The sequence below is a fragment of the Peromyscus californicus genome, unplaced genomic scaffold, assembly GCF_007827085.1.
Source record: "Peromyscus californicus insignis strain IS unplaced genomic scaffold, ASM782708v3 Scaffold_6__1_contigs__length_162567912, whole genome shotgun sequence".
Lineage (NCBI taxonomy): Eukaryota > Metazoa > Chordata > Mammalia > Rodentia > Cricetidae > Peromyscus > Peromyscus californicus.
In genome coordinates this window covers 99,136,483-99,157,058 of record NW_026294584.1, presented here as the reverse complement: position 1 = coordinate 99,157,058, position 20,576 = coordinate 99,136,483, and the positions used below count along the sequence as shown (strand labels likewise).

The window sequence follows — 20,576 nt, the reverse complement described above, 5'->3', positions numbered from 1 at the left end:
AGCACAGCAGAAGGGGAAGGATCAGGACCCAGGCTCCACTAGCTGCCTCAACAACAGCTCCCCCCACTCCAGAAAATACACACACACACACACACACACCTCTTCCTGGGGGTACTTCCCTTCCTTCTAAAATCTTAGTTCTTACTACTGTTTCAAAACTATGAGTGGTCACCTCCTCCAGGAAACCGACTGATTCGCTGAAGCTAAGATAACCCTCTCCTGGGGTGCCTTAGCACCTTGTTATGTATGTTGTAAGCAACAGGGCCATAATCAGCTAACCTGACCTCGGGGAACCTCAGAAATCCACTCTCACCCTACAGGGGCCTCAGGCCTTCAGGCAATGAATAGGAAGCAAAGCCACTTAGTCTCAGCCTTGACTTAGGCTCAGGCCAACCCCAAGAAACAGCACTGCTCCTCAGGACAGGGCTGGTGTTTAGTCTCACAAATATGAAAGTACATCAAGTCCCCACACAGGGCAGAGCAGTCCTGTCACCTTGGGGTCTGCACTGGAGATGGCAGGAAAGTAGCTCTAAGGCCACCTGTCTGAACAGTCACCCCTTGATGCATGGAAGTACCCCCTCAGGAAGTAGCTGGAGTGCTGGGCTCTCAGCCTGATCCCCACTCATCTGAGAAATGGGAACAACTCTGTGCACCCATCACTTTAAGGCCATGCTCCATATAGACATGAAATGAAAGCAGTTCTGAAAAGGAACCCTGTGAGTGGTGAGTATAAATAGAGGTTATACTGCAAGACATGGGTCAGATGAAGACGACACTGTCATCAGGAAATGAGGAAACCAGAGCCACCAGCTCCTTCTCCCCACAGGGGGGCATAGCCCCATCCACCACTAGGGAGTCAAATTCCCTCACTGACCTGATTTCTTGGGAGTCACTGGCAGGCCCTACCGCTTCCCTCACTGAAATCTCCCTCTTCACCCACCTGGACTGGGAATTCATTGGGTCTGGCACAAAACAGATTCTCAGCAACCCTGAGCAACTGAACATATGAGCCAGCAGGTGCCTGAGCAGGCTGGGGGCCTCACGGAGGTTAGGGCTCGATTTGAGGAGCACCCCCACCTTCACCTCACCTGGCCCAGCCGCCTTTGATCAGGCCCCTAGAAAACTGCTGTCCCTCTGAACTCTGCTGCCCTTGCTAAGCCACACTCACTGAGACTTGATCCCAGGGCTCCCGACCTCTGCTCTCACCCTCGCCTCATCAACACCTCTGGTGAGGTCTTGGCCTCTCTGTTCTGCCCAAGGCCTAATGCCATAGAGACCACAGCCACACAGGCATCAGCTGTCCATTCAGCTGTCCTAAATGGATGGGAGCCCAGACCAGAAAACCAATGACAAGGCAAGCCAGTGAGGCAGCTGCTGCAGCTGGAAAGCCTTTTCTAAGGGTTATGGGTGTGGAAAGCATTTAAGGAAAGCTCCCTTTCCTTTCTTCTGAGCCTGTCTTCAGCTTCCTCTAAGGCCAGCCCTCCGCTTCTTTACCCTGCTGTGGGACCACGGCTACCTGTTAATACACCCAAGGCCTGAAGAAGAATCGCCCCTCTGTGGAACCCCACTCCCCCAACGATGGCATCTCTGTACAGCACATGCAGCTTTCACTCCCATCTCCTGCCAGGGCATGTTGACTCCCCTGAACCTCATTCCTCAACCCCTATCCTTGTTGGGTGCTATTTCCCAAACCCCCAGCTCATGGGGCCACCCTGATGGTGCAAGGTCCTATACATAAAATGAAGAGCTTCAGAGCTGGTCCTACCGAAGCTCGTGGCTTCGAAGCCTTCACCACTTGCCTCCAAAGAGAGCAGACCCTTACCATGTGCCCTTGGCAAAGATGAAGCTGGACTGTGCAGCATTTCTACTCCTGTGTCACTATGCCCCGCCCCTTTCCTCCTGGGAAGGGTTCTGAGTGGATGCTCACCTGCCACTGGGCTGGGGCTCCTCAGCTGGTCGTGTCTCCAAGGGCAGAAGCACAAGCGGGGAGGCTGGGGTGGCTGCAGCGTGGTCTTCCCCATATGGTGTAGGGGAGCCCCCAGTGGGGGAGAGCTCAAGGGGACCAAGGGGTGAAGCTGACTCCTCGGGAGGTGAGGAAGAAGAGGTCAAGGGCCAGGCTACAGGCAGGGGAGGGCATGGAGGGCCTGGCACCCCATGGCGGTGGCTGGCCCACGGTGGGAGAGGGGGAGGTGGGAAGGCAGGTTCTGGGGGTGTGGGCAACTCTTCTGGACCAGAGTGGACAGAGGATCCCCTTGACCCTGGTGGTGATATAGATGGGAGGCTGGGGGGATCTTGGCTCTCCTGACATAAGAAGGGATTTAAGGCATCCTCCTCCTCCTCCTCCTCCTCTGAGGCCCACAGATCAGCCTGCTGAGGTCCAAACCCCTCTGTGACTAGCTCCTGGCTCTGGGTTTCAAGGCTCTCACCTGTATCTGAAGTCCCCCAGACCATCTGGCTCAGCAGAGTTGAGCTGGCTGAGCTATGGGATTTAGGGATGGGCCCCTCAAGGTAGCTGGTGGGCCTAGGTGGACAGGCTCCAGACCCAGGAGCATCAGTATCTCCTACTAGTTCTTCAAGTTCTGGCTCACCCATCAGGGTCCCAGAGGGCAGGCTGTACAATTCCTCCAACTCTGGATTCACCCCCTCCTCCTTAGACTCTTGGGGACCAACAACCAATGCACTTGGGGTGGTGTCTTCTTCTATCCCTGGCCCCCCGCTTTTCAGACCCCCTGTAGCATTCTCATCCTCCTCTTGGTCCTCCTCTTCTTCCTCCTCCTCCACCTGGGAATTTGTAGGTGTGAAGAGGCGTGGTGGCTTGGGAGGTGGCGGGCCAGGCCATGACCCCTCATCCAATCCCTGCTCAGGCTCTGGCTCCAGCTGCAATGCAGGGTGCCCCTCGCTCTCCATGGGGCGCACAGCAGCTGGTGATTCAGGCTGCGCCTTGGGAGGAGGCACCTCGTCGGATTCTCCCTGCATGATGGATGAAGCAACCTCTGCCATAGGAGAAATGGTGATCACATCCCAAGGCCAGGAATCCTCCACTGTGTTCAGCTCCTGGAAAAGCTGGCTTCCATCTCGGGGAGCCTCCTCATCCTGGTCCCCAGGAAGTCTCTCCCACACACTGAGTACTTCTGGGGAACTGAACAGAGATGCTCCGCTGTCTGCTGGACTCTGCGCGGCTCCAACTTCTGAGGCAGGAAGCTCCCGGTCTGGGGTTGAGGCTGAAGTTCTCAGGGGCAACTGGGTTGCTCTGGAGGGTGGGCCAGTCCCTGAAGACCCAAGGGGTCCTGGGTCAGACACACTTGAGCTTGGCTGGTCCGGTCCCGAGTCCACAGGCACCCTGGGCTCCAGCCGCACGCTGCTTCCACCTCTTTCTCCCCCAGTTTCTCTCTGGGGCTCTGCTGCTCTCACTGCCATGGTCCCAGGGCCTGGGTCTTGCAGCCCATCCTCCTCCAGCCCCACTCCTGCCAGGGCCAGAATCTCACTCCTGGCCTCTGGCTGCAGCCTGCCAGCAGCAAAGATGTTGAAGGTGTCGTCCCACTCAGGCAGGGCTTTCCCAGGGGAGGCCAGGGGGGCCAGGCTGGCCCTCGAGGCACTGGGGAGAGAGGGAGCAGGTGAAGGAGAATTTAGTGCTATGTCGGCTTTGAGCTCCTCGAAGAAGGGGTTGCTCTGCAAGGAGGTGAAGAACGGGTTGGTGACCCCCAAGAATCCAGAGGGGGTGGCTTCGGGGACAATGGTGGCAGCAGCGGCAGTGGCAGCGGCAGGGGAGGTGGCTGCAAAAAGGTTAGTGCTTAGCATGGGAGCAGCAGCGGGAGCAGGAGTAGGGGGGGCCAGAGCCTGGGGGGAGCAGGGGTGAGGAGGAGCAGCTGGGTCAGATTCTACCTGAGGAGACACGTCCAGGCTGTGGAGAAGACAAAACCATGAGCCTCCTGGTTAATGCTAAGACTGGAAACATCCCTGCCAAGTACCATCCCTACCCCCACCTCCAGGCCAGGTGCCACACCATCACACGGGCTATATGCAGCCACATGACCCAGGGACCAAATGAAGGAAGACCCCACTATGATGAGGTACCAAAGGGAAGGATCCCGGGAGAGCTCGTGGACAAAGACAGCACTGAGAGAACCAAGCAGGGTACCCGGGACTGCAAACTGAAAGAGACATGCTCCACCGAGCTCTTGCAGGAAAGGGTAAGGACGGGGCTGTCATCAGGCATGACAAGGTGTCCGAGAGAGCTCACCCCTTTCGTTTCATGGGGAGGGAGCAGAAGAACTGGCTAAGGAGCACATGGCATCTGCGGGCACACCTCCTGCCAGCAGACAGCACCCTCACTTGACCCCTCTGTGGGCCAGCCTCTGGAGATGAGATAAAGGGGTACACACTGAACTAAGAGCCTTCGCTTCCCCAGGACAGACAGAGTCTAGAACACAAGAAGAGAGAAAAGCAAACCAAACACTCCAGTGTGAGCCGACTGGCAGTGGCCTGACTTGCAGTCAGACCCCAACCTTGGCAGCCTCACCCCTGCTATCCAGCAGGGTTCCTCCTCACAGGCAGCTTTTCAGTTCTCCAAGTTCCTGGGACCTTCTTACTTCACCCCTCCTACCTAAAGGAGAGCATCCAGGGAACCTCCTCCTATCCATCTTTCCCACTCATCCAGAAACTTCACAGAAGGTACTGGGGGTGACCCGAGGCAGCTCTGCAAGCCAGTCACGAGAAGAGGTGGGCTGTGGCAGGAGGGTAGAGGCTGAGCTGTCTGGAACTTGCCACGCACGCTCTTGCAGGAACTCAAGGTCTAGACTAGGCAGGTTGTACACAGGGCCTGATAAGCAACAGGAGAGAGTCCAGGTCCGCCAAGCAGAGGAGGCTCCAAACACAAGCATGGAGGAAGAGGTGAGCCTCCTCAGCAGGACACCGCAGTCAGAATCTCCCAGGAACTGAGCTTTCAGAGCTGAACAAGGCGGAGCACGCCCTGGCACTGGGGGTGTGGAAGCAGGAGGATCAGAAGCATGCTGTCATCTTCACCTACAGAGTCAGCCTGGATTACATGACACCTTGTCTTAATAAACCAAAACATTTTAAAGGAGGCTGGGGCTATGATTCAGGTGGCAGCATGCTTGCCCAACATGCATGAAGCTCTGGGTCCTATCCCCAGCACTGCATTAACCAGGTATGGTAGCACAAGCCCGTAATCCTAGCACTGGGGAGGAGGACCAGAAGACCAAGATCATCCTCTTTTTTTTTATTCTCCCAAAGGACTAAACCCAGGGCCTTGCACTTGCTAGGCAAGCACTCTATAACTGAGCTAAATCCCCAACCCCCCAAGATCATCCTCAATACACAGCAAATTCAAAGGCAATCTGTGATAGATTGAGTCCCTATCTTTAAAAAGAAAAAATAAATAAAGGCTAGGCGTGGTGGCACACACCTATAAACAGCACTTGGGAAGCAGAGGCACAAGGAGGCAGGAGATTTTTCTGAGTTGAGGCCAGCTGGTCTATATAACAAGCTCCCGGGCAGCCAGAGCTACAGGGTGACACCCTGTCTCAAAATAAAACAACAAAAGGTAATTTTAAAATACCCAGCTTTCAAAGATTCTTGTGACCTTATTTCTCCCCTAGAATAGCTCCAACCAAGCTGGAGGGTAGATTCTCAGTCTGATCCCCACCTCTAGGCAGAAATGGAGAGGGAAGGGAGGCAAGGTTCTCATGTCCCACCTCCAGCTCCTAGCACTGTTCTGCTTCTCCAGACAGGCACAGGACACTGAAAGGGGGAGAACTCTGTGCCTGGGGTCCCAACTCCCACAAATGTCTCCTCTCCCTTCATTCCTGGCAGGTCCCAGGGCTGAGGCACAGGTCTACTCCTGGAAGTTAAGGGAATGAGAGGCAACATACTAACCACCATGGGTCACAGCGATGCTTGGAGCATCCATAGCACTCAAGCTGCATCCCAGGAACAGGGCTGGGGTGTTCTGAACTCTGAACAACACAGCCTCTCTCTAGGCCTCTCGTGATGATAGCCCTAGTGACCCTCATCAGCACGCACAGCAGCAAGCTCAGCCCTGCCTGACAAACCCACACACACATACACACACTCACCCTCGGGCTCACAGAAGTCTGCTGCCAGTCAGACTTCAGGGAGAAGGGCACCAGGGAAGCACCACCAGGAACCCCAGGCTCTGTCAGCAGCCTCCTCCCCACCACGGTTCCCCAGAGATGCACACAAACCGGTTGGTATGGAATCAGCAAAGGGCTCTCTCTTGAGGCCAGGGTTCTAGGCAGCAGGCCCGGCAGGTTTCCCACAGCCAGCAGGGCCTGCTAACGCCCTGCCTGTTCTCACCCTCAGAGCCTCTCCATCTTCACTCTCCCTGCTCCACACCAGACACACATTCTTTTGGTTATAAGCCTAGCCTTTAAGAGCTGAGCCATCCCTACAGCAACCAAGCACATGTTCTGAAGGTCATGGCTCCTGCCCTACCACTGCACATGGCACAGGGAGCAGAAGAACATTCCTTTGTGTGGTCCTCTGTGCAGGCTGTGTCCTGAGAACCACTCCTGCACCCTGGAGCCTATCCAGCCCGCCTGGCACAGAATCCCCCTCCCAAGTAGGGTACAACACCTGCTGATTTATCTCCCTCAGGGCCAACTATTGGGAAGAGAAGTGAGACGTCAAACAGCCCTGTCCCTTCAACCCACAGAAACAAGCTTCAGGGCCTGTGGGAACCTTAGGACAACTGGTTGACCTGCTACTTGATGTCAATCACCAATTCACTGCAATGCTTCTCCCCACCCACCCTCCTTTAAAGTTTTTTGAGACAGTGTCTCTCTATGGAGCCCAGGTTGGCCCCAAACTCACAGCAATCCTCCTGCCAGGGCCTCCTGAGTGCTGGGATTGCAGGCATGTGCCACCTTCTTAAAAACCACACCCTGGGGCCATCTCTGGGGAAAGCAGATTTCACCACTAGCTGGGGCTTCCTGGGATGAGATGCGCGCTGTGTTCCATACACTAGTCACAGGGGTGGCAAGTGGCTCTATGAAGCCTGCCCACCAGTCCTCAAAGGCTAAAGCCAGCCTTTGAGACACTACCTGTAGTTAATGTGCCCCCGGGCAACATCCCTCCTGAGCTTTGGAAGCTCCTGACACCTCCTAAGATGTGCCCCAACTCCCAGGAAACATGTCCAGGAGGTGTGCTTATCCTAAACCATCAGGACAAACGAGGAGACAGACACCGAGGGGCCTTCTAAGCTTAAGCAGAGTTCCTAACATCATCCTTCAAACCAGATCACTGCTAACAGAGTAACAAGTCTGGGAAAAGAGCCACAGATGGGACAGGAAATATGCTGACACCAGCCAGAGGACACCCCAGATGACCCACTCTTTCTACAACCACCAACATCTGTCTGCCACACCTTGGAGGGACTGGGCAGACACCGAAGTGCTAAATGCCATTTACTAACACCCCTGGCTCTCTGTTGCACCAGATTTCCCCCTAAGTTAAATATATTTTTGCATTAGTATTTGATCCCTTCCTGTGTTCAAAGGTTGCTGTGAGAGACAGGAACAAAAAGCAAGGCACCCTGGCACAGGAGGACCTAACATGTGTGGCCTATCTTAACTCAAGCACAGGGCATAGACATGCCACAGACCAATGCTCAGATAAGCATTGTCCTGTAGCCCAGATAAGCATTGTCCATTCCGACTCCTCTCAGCCTCACATCAGTAGAAATCATGGGTAACAGCCACATGTCAACAGAGGTGCAGCGTGTCAGGAGGATCAGGAGGATCATCTTGCAGCTACTGAATTCTGTGACACCGCCTTCACCTACAGAGTCAGCCTCTCCACGGAGCACAAGTGCCACACAGAGTCACTAGAGGGCGCCGCTGCCCTTACTCAAACTTTCAGGATTTGTGACAGTAGCCGCTGGGTACAGGGGTCCTATGCCCCAAGGCCTGTGGGCTGGTTCTCCGGGTTGCAGGTTGAGATCTTCCAGCTGTAACTAGTTACAGCAGTTCTGGTTCTAACCTGCAGGGGATGCCCTGAGCTGTCTTGGGTCTCAGCTTTCTCCCTAGAACTCTAATCAAGCATTCTAACTCACAATTGCTCCTCCTGGGCCAGCTTTCCCTCCTGCTACAGGCACCCAGGGCTAGAGTGCTGGGGCTGGGGCTCACAGTCCCTGAAGGCAACTGGCTCCTCTTGCTCTACCTGGATGCTTGGCCCAGGGCCTGCTGTGAAGCTGCCACCTACATACAGATAGATAGCCTAAGGCAGGCAGGCAGGGTGCTTAGGGACCTGGCCTGCAACGAGGCCAGGACAGAAACCCCCTCTTCCTTCTGTCCATCAATGACCTGAGTTTTCTGGAGTCTGAGAGGCTGTCAGGAGTCAGAGAAGCAGGAAAATGGAAGACAGAAGGAGACAGAAGCGAATCTAGAGCTGTAAGGTCCAGCCCTTCCCCTCTGCTGGGAAACAGATGCAGCATCGTCACACCTGGGCCCGGCCTCCTCCGTGCCCACTGAATGGGAGAGGCACGCTGCTGAGGGGGGAAACAACTGGCCTCAAGACACTAGGTGGAACTGCCACCAATGCTGGGCACAGACAGACTTCTGACCTGCCCTCGGAGACCCTCCTTAGGACCCTGCCAAACAATACAGCAGTCGCCCTATCTCGGAATAACACAGGGTGGGGGCCAGAGGCTCTGACCAGGACCAAGGGACAGAGAGGGCCAGGCACATTCCCAACAGCAGTCACCAGCACTCCCGACAGGCGTCAAGAAACAGTAGGCCTTGGTGGGCGGACATATTTCAAGGGAGTTGCTATGGTCTCCTTCGAGGCTAGGAAGCGACTAGGGGTGAGGAGGAGGGATGCAGCAGCAACTACTGAACTCCCGTCCCTCAAGGGGACAAGACCCCGGAGCCAGGTGGGCAGCCAGGGGAAGTCATCTATCTTCAAACAGGGTAAGGTGTCTGAAGGCACAGTCTCCAGTCTCAAGAGACAGAGGTCAGGAAACCAAGAAGCACACGAATGTCCTCCCTCTTCCTTTAAACTACCAACTCAAGCACCAGGGCCTGGGCCCACCTGGATCCACAGGACCCTCAGGGCACTGTGTCCTTACCACTCACCTGTGTCGGTGGGCACAATATGAGCCTCGGCTCAGGAAGACAGGCTACCCCATTTAACCATGCAAAGCTAGAGCTCAGGAAGCCTGCTCCCCGCTCCTCCCAGCCTCAGGCCCCGGGGCAAACACCCAACCTCCTCCACACAGGGCAAACGAAGCCTTATTAAATATGTACCTGGGCTTCTGAGTTGGTTCCTTGGATTCTCTCAGGCCAAACCAGCTACTCTTGGCCTTTTCCTCCCCAGTGGATGGGTGGTGCGGGGAGGCTCCCAGAGAAGGACCCCCTTTCTCTCCAACTGAGCCACGGCGCCCCAGCTCATTCCGGCTCAGCCCCTGGTGATGGTGGTGGTGATGATGGAAGAGCCCCATCCGGGGCTTCCGCTCCTTCTCCGTCACAGCCTCAGAGGATGCCACCATGGGTGTCGCAACTTGGACTGGTTTTCCCTCTGGAGGCCGGGCCCCCTCTTCCTCTCCAGAGCAACCGGCCCCCAGGGCCAGCACTTTGGCCTGAGCACTCAGTTCCTCCTGTCCAGGCACTGCCTCCGAGCTGCTGGTGCCACGGCTGCCTCTGCCCCAAGAGTCATCTGAGGACCGAGGCCCCTCCTCGGAGGGCCGAGGTGGGACACTGTGTTGGGAGGTTGAGGGTGGAAAGGGGCCTGAGATGGAGCTGCGGTGCCGTAAGGAAGGCTGAGGCTCCTCATTGTACACATGGCTCCCATTGACACAGAGGGAAGAGCGGGAGGCACCGTCAAGATGGCCTTGGAGCTCAAGAAGAGCCCGGGGAGGAACTGCGCGTAGCTGGCTGGCCTCATCACTGTATGTCCTCTTGTGGGTGAGCAGCTTGGGGGACTGTGTAGAGTCCCTGCCTGGAAAAGAAACATGCACCGCGTCAGCACCTGGAAAGAAGAGCCCTGTTTCTCTGCCCGAGGCCTTCTTCACCCCCTGGGAATAGCCCACCCCCTCTCCTTGCTCACCCCCTTCAGTGGACAGCCAGCTGCTGTGGCTTGGTGAGCGGGTGAGGAGCTCAGCTCCAGGGCCCTGGTAGGCCAGGCTGCCGCTAGCAGAGGACAGGGTGCTGTCAGAGCCCAGCGAGGTAGTGGACTGTGTGAGCGAGGACTTGCGGAGCTTGTTGCGGAGGAAGAAACCTTTGGCTTTGCCCATCTTGCCCAGGCTGCCCAGCTCAGGATCCTCCAGGGCGCTGCTTGGGAGAATAGCTGAGGCAGATTCGAGATCATACTTCTTCTTGCCCTTCACCTTGTCCTTGAGCTTGCTGAAGGGGGATCGTGGCTTGTCCTTCATGGACAGGTCGAACATGCTGGCACTCAGATTGTTTCGTGTGAACTGGATGGTCACCTGGATCTCACCGCGCTCCTTCTCCTTCTTGCCTGGCTTGGAGTGCAGCTTGTACCACCTAAGAGAAGAAGCAGGGCAGAGCTCTGGTCACAGGCACCTCGGACCCCTCCATACTTTTTCTGAGACCAGTTATAGACCCATCCATCCCCACGCCTACCAGCTCCTTCCCTGGCACACAAGCTTGGGTTTTAGAACTACCAGTATAACTGGAAAACTCCCAAACTTGTCTGTGATGGAGAAAACCACATCCTGAGTCAGGAAAGTTCAGGTGCCACTGAGTAGGGCAGCAGTGACCAGGCCTTAGCACCCCTCCACCCAATGCTTTCCTGGAGGCTCACAGACCCCATAGTACCTATCACTTCTTACCTGTAACTCTGAAGCCCAAAGGGGTGAGGCTGGGCCTGTTGAAAACTGCCCTGTCTCCAGGCCCCTGGTATAGACAGCCCTGTCCATGAGTCACATTATCTCCTGTGGCCAGTCCCAGTAGAAGGTTTACTCTGAGCCACCAAGAAAAGAAGACACAGAGGCCCAGGACACTGGTGTATGTATGCATACTCCTCACCCATGCACTGACTCACCCTAAATCCTGCCAAGAATAGTTCTGTGAAGAGGAGCAGACAGGCGTGACTGAGACCTGAGGAGGAGAGCCGGGGGAGAGGAGTGCCTTCAGCCACTCTCCTCCCAACTCTTACCCTGCCAGGTACTCCCAAGGGGTGTCATCACCCTGTTCTACAGACTGGGAGTGAGGCCTGAACTCAGAACAGCAGACAGGCAAAGAAAGGGACACACAGAGCCAGGCTCTCATCACTCCCAAACCCACGTTCCTCAGCTACCTTCTCCCCAGGGAGTCACAGAGACAATCCCTACTTTGGCCATAATGGCTGTGGGGTATTGTGGGGTCTGTGAGCCTCCAGGAAAGCACCAGGTGTGGGGGGAAGGGGTGCTAAGGCCTGGTCACTGCTGCCCTGCTCAGTGGCACCTGAGCTTTCCTGACTCAGGATGTGGTTTTCTCCATCATAGACAAGTTTGGGAGTTTCTCAGTTATACTGGCAGTTCCAAACGGTATGAAAAATGGTAGTTCCATAATGGTATGAAGAAGGGTGACCTTCAGCTTTGTTTGTTTTTGTTTTAGAAACTCAGTTTGGCCTTGAACTCATTATTTAACTGAAGTCGTCTGTGAACTCTGCCATCCAAGGGCTGGAATAACCAGATGAGCATCACCGAGCACCTTAACTGTACCCCTCTTGCTTTACCTGTTGGGGTGCAAACTTGTGTCAACCAAAACCTCCCACAGAAGTGGATAGCACCTCTACTTACAACAGCCCGAACCTGGAAGTTACCCAGATGCCCTTCAGTAGGTGAATGCATAGACACACTGCTGCCGACAGTGGAATGTCAGGCGATGATAAACAAAACTGAGCTACAGAGCCGTGAAGACACAGGAAGACTTGTGAACTCCTAAGAGAAACAAGTCAACCTGGTGAGGCTTCATAGATTCTACCGTATGACATTCAAGAAAAGACAACAAAAAGACCAGGGCGGGGCATGGCAGGCAGTGCACATCTGTAATCCCACCACTCGGGATGCTGAGGCAGGAGGACCACTGAAAGCTTAAGGTCAGTCTAGGCTACACAATGAGATCTCAAAAAAATCAAAATAAAACAAAGAAAAATACCAGTGGTTGGCAGAGGATTGAGGGAGAGAAACAGGAATGAACAGGCAGAGAATTTTTATGAATGAATGGGGAATTTTTATAGGGGTGAGACTATCCAGATGACACCATCATGGTAAATGGTGCCATTCTGTTTGTTAGAACCCAAAGAATGTGCAATATATAGAATGAGCCCTGACGTATAATCAGAAAGGGACACAGAGGCAGGGGGACTGCCACAAGTTCAAGGGCAGTCCGGGCTACACAGAGACTTCTAGGCCAGCTAGGGACTACACAGTGAGGCCCTGTCTCAAAAACTAAGCAATAAAATACCTCTAATGCTTTGATGTTAGCGCCTCTGCCTTAACAAATGCACTACACTGGCCAGATGTTAGTAACAAAAGAACTTGTGGTTTAAAGGTGGGATAGGGGGATGGTCAAAATTCAAACTTTTATTCATTTCTCTAAATCTAAAACTAAAACTGCTCCTTATAAAAAGCAACTCGATGCAGAGATGGCTCAGAGGTTAAGAGGACTGGCTGGTCTTCCAGAGGTCCTAAGTTCAATTCCCAGCACCCACATGGTGGCTCACAACCATCTATAATGAGATCTGGTGCCCTCTTCTGGCATATTGTATACATAATAAATAAATCTTAAAAAAAAAAAAAAAGCAACTCAGTGGGACTGGGGGATAGTTCGGCTGCTGAAGAGCACACACTGTTTTTACAGAGAATCCTTATACTAAGTGGCTCACAAATGCCTGTTCCTCCAGCTCCAAGGGACGCCCTCTTGTGGTCCCCACAGGCACACAGACAGGTTCCATGGCAGTCGCTGTAATGCCATTTTGCCCAATATTTAGCTTCAAGAGGAGAGGGTTGCTTTAGTTCATAGTGTCAGAGGCTTCGATTTGTGGTCCATGCCTCCCTCGATTCTGAGTCCTTTCAGCTGCAGGAGGAGGCTGCCCACCAGAAAGAGGTATCTAGCTCTGGGATGACAGCATGATGGCTAGTGCCACTCACATTAGGGACAGTGTTCCCAGGCTCTGGGAACAGAATCCTCACAGAAATGTACAGAGTGTACTTCACTGATTGCCCAGGTCCTTCAGGATCTAATACAGCTGTGTAACTTATTTAAACAGCAGATTTACATCAAGTTCAAGGTGACACTAACACTGTAAAGTAGAGGTTCTCAGAAACAGGACACTAATTTCCTCTCAAAGCATTCCCTGCTGGAGCTGAAGACATGATCAGTTGGTAAGATGTCTGCCATACAAGCATGAGGACCTTAGTTTGGGTCTCCAGCACCCACATAAAAAGCTGGGTGTAGTGTCATGTGTCTGTAACCCCAGTGCTGAGGGAGAGGAGGGTCCCTAGGCTCACGGGTCAGTCGCTGTGGATAGTCCATGAGCTCCAGGTTCAAAGAGAGACACTGTCTCAAAAAAAAGGTGGGGAGCAGTAGAGAAAGACACTGGAAATTGACCTCTGACATGTACACACACACACACACACACACACACACACACACACACACACACACACACACCTCTGCAGGTAGCTTTTTTAGCATTACAAAGAGGAAAGGGTATCTTTATGAAGAGGTTGGAGCACATCCTTTAGCTGGGGCCCAGCTTCTTAAACCGAGTGTTGTGACCCCCACAGAGGGAACTGAACGTAGAGTTGTGAAAAATTGACAAGAAAAGTCTGTGAATGGGTAAAAACCAAAACTTACTTCAAAATCAAACCTGTAATGAATCCCAGGTGTTATTGCCTCCTCTGCTGCAGCCTCAGGTCTGCACACCCAACAGGCATACTTTGTACTGTTCACACCCATCACACCACACACCAGCCAGCGCTGCCCTAAACACCTCAGCTCAGATTGGACACTACTGCATGTTATGAATCTCCATGTTATTACTGTATACACAAGTTTTCTGTTTTTAGAGAATCCTAAGTTTAATCATAAACACAAAGCCTTCGAATTTCCCTGCCTTCATTCCTTGACATGGGAGTATTACAGTATTTCTCGGGATGTATTAGAATGTTTGACTTAAAAATTGCTGTTTGGGGTCTGGGAGGATGGGACAGTTAGTAAGTGCTCTCCACACAAGCACGAGGACTGAGTTGAGCCTCAGCACCCATGTGAAAAGCAGCCGGTTCAGTGGCATGGACCAGGGGATGCAGAGACAGGCAGAGACCTGAAGCTCTCTGGCTGACCTGCTCAGCCTACCATTAAGGTCAGACAGAGACTGTCAAAAAACAAGATGGATGACTCCTAAGTAATGACATCCAATGTACACATACACACACACACACGCATTGTACACCCAACCCACATGAATTGACACACATACATACACACATACAAAAATTCTGTTTAGAGTTGACTTGAGTTTCACTTAAAAACAAAGATTAAATTTATTAGAAAGAATATGCTCACATGCAATCTATACAAATGCTTAAAATTAAAAATTAAAAATCATTAAATGAATTTTGGTAGAATTAGAACACTTTCCAGGAATTTTTGAAATGGCCCTAAACCATCCTTTTGCCATTTTGCAGCATGTATTTCTGTGAAGTGGTGATCTCAGCACTGCTTATGAAATCAAAATATCTGTCAGCTCTGAAAACTGTTGAAGATGTTCTACATTCTGCAATACTAGATATCTAGCCAAGATTTATTATTGGTTTATTAGGTTTTGTTCTTTGGAGAAAGTTTCACTATACAGCTTTGACTGACCTAGAAATCACTCTGTAGACCAGGCTGGGCTGGAACTTGCAGCAATCCTCCTGCCTCTGCCTCCTGAATGTTGGGATGACAGGTGTGTATGCTGTACCCCACTGAGATTTAATTCTTTATGGAAAAATAAACATCTTCATGTCATTAGTGCAAATCTGCTTTCATTTTTAATAAATGGAAAATGTATATGTATTTAAAATGGTTTTAAAATAATTTTTTTTTAAATTAACATCTTAAACATTTTATTCTATATGCATAGGTGTTTTGCCTGCTTGTATGTCTGTGTACCACAGGTGTGCAGGTGCCTCCAAGACCAGAAGAGGGCACCAGGTCTCCTGGAACTGGAGTTAGCAGTTGTGAGCTGCCATGTGGATGCTGGGAACCAAGCCTGTGTCCTCTGCAAGAGCAGCCGGTGTCTTAAACCCTGAGCCATCTCTCCAGCCCCTCTCGTTTTTTCCTCTTTTAAGACTTACTCTATGGGGCTGGTGGGAGGTGCTCAGGTCAGCAGCACAAACGCTAAAACTGCAACTTTACAGAGGTTATCGTGACTCCTGCACGAGGATAACATGCCCATTTGTGAAACATCCTATTAAAAAGGAAGAAAAAGAAACGTGTGTATGTAGTCACTACATAATAACCCATCACGTGGTCGTGCTGTGCATTTTAAAAACTATTTTTCTATTAGTGGTGTTTCAGATGGTTTCAGGTCTTTAAAAAAAGTTACATTTTAATTTAGTGAGTATGTGTTGGGGGGAGAGGGAGGGAGATGGTGGGTGTGTTTACGTCCCACAGTGCAGATGTGAGGTCAGAGAAGAACTTTTGGGAGTCAGTTTTGTCCTGTGCTGTGGGGCCTGGGGATTAAACTCAGGTGGTCAGGCCTGGCAGTAACTGCCTTTACCTGCCGAGCCACCTCATTGGCCCTCTGGTGGGATTTTTAATTTTCAATGCCCAAGAGGCTGGAAAGATGGCTCATTGTGTAAGGGTGCTTATTGGACAAGCATGAGGACCTTGGGGTGAAATCCCAGAACTCATTTAAAAGGACTGATGTGGACTGTGTGCCAGAACTGTCAGAGGCAGGGACAGGGGGACTCCTGAGGCTTGTTGGCCATCAGTCTAGCTCCAGGTTCAGTGAGAGACCCTGTCTCAAAGGAATAATGGCAGAGAGTGATAAACAGGACACCTGAGGTCTTCATCTTGTCTCTGTACATGTACAAATACAGTATGCACCCAGTATACACACACACACACACACACACACACACACACACACACTCACAGATGACTTAGTGGTTCAGAGCACTCGATCAATCCCCAGCACCCAAACGACAGCTCACAAACATCTGTAACTCCAGTCCTAGGAGATCCGCCTTCCCCTTCTGGCCTCTGCAGGCACTGCACGAATGTAGAGTACATACACATAAAAATAAATTACGGGGCTGAAGAGTTGCTCAGTGGTTAAGAGCACTTGTTACGCTTGCAGAGGACCTGGGTTCAGTTCCCAGCACCCACATCTGCTCACAGTCATCTCTTAACTCCAGTCCCAGGAAATCTAATGCCTTCTTTTGACTTATGAGGGCACCAGGCACACATGGTGTACATACACACAATGCAGGCAAATCACTTGTATACATAAGATAATAAATAAATATATCTTAAAAACAATTTTTTTTCAAGACTGAGTTTCTCTGTGTATCCCTGACTGTCCTGGAACTCACTCTGTAGACCAGGCTGGCCTTAAACTCTGAGATCCACCTGCCTCTGCCTCCCAGAGTGCTGGGATTAAAGGTGTGCACCACCATGCCCAGCCTTTGCACAAAGGATTTTTATATAAGGACACACCCCATTTCTCACTTCCTCTGCCTACCAGGAACCCCAAGTTGCCAGTGTTGTGAGGACGGGTGGAACGGTTGCCATATGCCCCTGAGGCATACACATATGTCCACTGTGTGTGGACAAGGGGCTCTGAGCCTGCTGGCGGCGGCGATGGTAACCACCTTGACCTATCTTTCTCAACCCTTGAGTAGTAGGTCTCGATATTCATTGTCCTGTGTGTGGTGTTGGCAATGAGGACAGGATCCTGCTCTCATTCCGGAATCGTGAGCCAGCTTCCCCTTTGGAGGCCTTTAGGCTTTTCTTTATGTGCTTCTTGTTTGGAAGTCTCATAGCAATATCTTCGGGTGTGGTGCTGGCTTTGTTCACTGTGCTGCCTACTTTGGGGCCTTTCAGTTAAGAAAACTCTCGTGTATTGTTCCTTTCATAGTTTCTTCCTGTGTTCAAGCGCTCCCTCTTGCTCTCCCTCTCTCTCTCCCTCTCTCTCTCTTATTTTCTGAGGCAGATTATTATTTTATAGCCTTTGTTGACTGGGAACTCACAACATAGTGCAAGCTGGCCTTGAACTTGCAGTAATCCCCCTGTCTCTGCCTCCTGAGTGCTAAGATTATAGGTGTGCACTGTTAAGCTCAGTTTCTTTTTTTCTTTTTAAAGTAATACAACTTATTATTATTATTATTGTTGTTGGTTCTTTGAGATGGGGTTTCTCTGTGTAGTCTTGGCTGTCCTGGAACTCACTCTGTAAGACCAGGCTGGCCTCAAACTCAGAGAACCACCTGCCTCTGCCTCCCAAGTGCTGGGATTAATGTCATTAATGCCAGGTGATACAACTTATTTTTTGAGAAGAGCATTTTTTATGTAGTTCATGCTGGCCTTGAACTCAGACCAATCCTCCTGTCTCAACCTTCCAAGCACTATTCCAAGCATGCATAATCATTCTCTTCTTAGTTAATATTTTTAAATATTTTATTTTTTCTAATTTTTTAGCTGATTAAAAGTGTTTTTAGCTGGGCATGGTGGCGTACACCTTTAATCCTGGCACTTAGGAGGCAGAGGCAGGCAGATATGTGAGTTCCAGAACAGCCAAGGCTGTTACACAGAGAAACCCTGTCTTAGAAAAAAAAAAAAATCCTCTGTGTAGCTAGGCATGGTAAGTGCACAACTATAATCCCAGCTCTTGGTAGGCTAAGGCAGGAGGATGACCAGCTCAAGGCCAGCCTGGGTTCCACAGTGAGAGCCTGTCTCAATGTGTGTATGGGTGGTAAAGTTTCTCATCCAAATATACAGAAATAACTCACCATAAGGCTTGGTAGCAGTGAGCTACCCAGGGGGTGGGGGTTATTGCCTTTTGAGACAGGGTCTTGTTATAGAGCCTAGGCTGGTCTCTAAATTAGGATTCTCCGGCCTCAGCCCTTTGAGTACTGAGATTAAGGATGTGCCTTGACATCTGGCTTCTCTTAGGTCTTTAAAGACCAAGGCCCTAGTCACTGTCCCCAGATCCAGACAGGGCCTCACGTGGAGCAAAGAGAGCTGAGAGACAGAAGAAAAGAGAAGTTATGGACTCTGACTCCAACCCAAGCCAGCCACTGAAACACTGGGTGGACCACTGCTGTTGTTCAATTGTTTGGTTTTTTTTTTTTTCTTCTCTTTTTTTGCTCTTTGGGGGCCCACCACCCAGCTCCCGAATAAATCACACATGAGCCTTCTTAATCTTACTTACGAATGCCTGGCCTTAGCCTGGCTTAGTTTCTAGCCAGCTTTTCTTAACTTAAATGATCCCATCTACCTTTTGCCTCTGGGCTTATTTATTTATTTATTTATTTATTTATTTATTTATTTATTTATTTATCTATCTTAACTATGAATGCCCAGCTTTAGCTCGCCTTAGTTTCTAGCCAGCTTTCCTCAAATTAACCCATTTGCCTTTTGCCTCTGGGCTTTTCCATTCTCTTACTTCTGTAAATCTTACTCTTACTCCGTGGCTTGCTGTGTAGCTGGTGGCTGGCCCCTGATGATCTCCTCTTTGGTTCCTCCACCTTTCCTCCCAGATTTCTCCTAAATATTCTCTCTGCCTGCTAGCCCCACCTATCCTTTCTCCTACCTTACTATTGACCATCCAGATCTTTATTAGACCATCAGGTATTTTAGACAGGCACAGCAACACAGCTTCACAGAATTAAACAAATGCAACATAACAAAAGTAACACACCTGAAAATAATCTACTACAGACCACGGACATTCTCCGTGCTTGGCCTGAAGGTCACGTGCAGCACAAGAGCGTGCCGGGGTGAGAGGCTGCAGGGAACTAACCGCCTCATCCTCCGTGGCTATCTTTGGACGGCCTGAATCGTTTATAAGGAGCGTCTGTGACAGCTGTAATAGGAAGGGGAGATACGAGGCTTGAGCTCCTGTCTTCCACTCAGCTTCTGTGGCCACCAAAAGGGGTGGCTCTCGGGACTTCCCCCAGATAAAGGAAGGGGTCTCAGCAGCCCAGGCGGAGGCTTGACCTTCTCCCCTGTGAGGCCATCACCCCATCTCATTCTTCTCCCAGGAAATTCAGGTCTCTCTCTGGGAGGCCAGGAGGGAAGTATGGCTTTGCCCAAGGTGATGGTTAATAATACTGACTGTTGGTCTGAATGATGGAAAGTCACCTAGTAAGCAAGCACATCTAAGAGGGATTGATTCATCCATGTCGGATGACACACCTTAACTGAGGGCCCTGAGGAGCATCACGAGCTAAGTATTCCATGGCTGCTCTCTGCTTCCTTCCTGACTGCAGATACAACGTGACCAACAGCCTCACATTCCTGCCAGGATGACCTCACTGCCCGATGGACTGGACCTAAAACATATCCTTTGTCCCTGAAATTGCTTTTGTGAGGGTACTTTATCACAGCAAAGGGGAAAGAACGTGGTTAAGACACTGAGCATTTCTCAGACTCTCTTGTTCAGAAGTCTGGAGCTGAAAATGCCTCGGGATGCAGAAAATCATCACTCCTGTTCCTCAACAAGCTCAGTCACTTGACACCTCTCGGCCACCAGTTCAGGCACCCTGAGGACTTGGCCAGAGCTTAGCCTTCCTCCAGAGAGGTGACCCTATGCTTGCTGAGATGGCCGAAATTCCTGCTTCCTCATTCCTGACCTAGACAAGACCTCAAATACACCCCACCCAGACCTGCCCCGCACCAAGCTACTGGGTGCCTAGGGCGAAGGCAGCCACAGACACTGCCTACTGGGCAGACACAGTCAGACACACACCACAGAACCAAGAGCAAAGGGGCTGTGAGCAGCAGCTCCCTACAGACTGAGGCTCCCACCGCTCCATCCATGCAAAGGTGGCCCAAACAGCTAGGCCTTGCCAGGCATCCTCTCCTAACAAATGGTCACCTCCATCTCCAGGACTAGACAGGAAAGATGGGGCCTGACTTTGAAAGTCTCAAGTACTCTCCCTGCCCCTCCCTGGCCTGCCTAAGTGGGGATGTCACAGCCCTGAGAACCTCAAGGCCCATGCTGATGCCTGGCCCATTATTCCCATTCAGGGTTGAGATTCGGCCAAAATCCATCAAAGCCTCAACAAAGCCTGACAGTGATGCCAGCAACACCAAGACTCCCCCAGTATAAACTACGAAGTCCAGACTGGAAGCAGACACATGACAGATGTATTGGTGGGGCCCTTCAGATGACTACACTCAGCCCTGGTGGGAACAAGATGGATGGTCCCTGACTTGTCTCCATCAGTTTGCCAAGTCAGAGACCAAATTTCCCTCCACGTGTTCATTCCCAAAGACACTCAGGTGGAACCAGAAGAACCCTTTGCTGCCCTGGGCCCAGCCAAGTCAGGCCATGCTTCTCTGTCTCTGTCTCCAGTTTCTTGTTCGTTTTTTAGACAAGAGTCC

At 51.4% G+C, this 20,576-nt stretch overlaps 1 protein-coding gene across 2 annotated transcripts in view; it reads right to left on the bottom strand.

Moving 5' to 3' along the window:
• Positions 1–20,576, bottom strand: part of Rab11fip5 (RAB11 family interacting protein 5) — a 40,461-nt gene that overhangs the window by 3,666 nt on the left and 16,219 nt on the right. Inside the window, exons 2-4 of one of the 2 annotated variants that reach the window (XM_052719855.1) lie at positions 10,084–10,520; positions 9,285–9,975; positions 1,928–3,901 (exon numbers count right to left, since the gene is read on the bottom strand). In XM_052719855.1, the coding sequence (XP_052575815.1) occupies positions 1,928–3,901; positions 9,285–9,975; positions 10,084–10,520 (3,102 nt within the window). The remainder of the gene's footprint in view (positions 1–1,927; positions 3,902–9,284; positions 9,976–10,083; positions 10,521–20,576) is intronic. The other variant, XM_052719856.1, reaches the window with a different exon arrangement.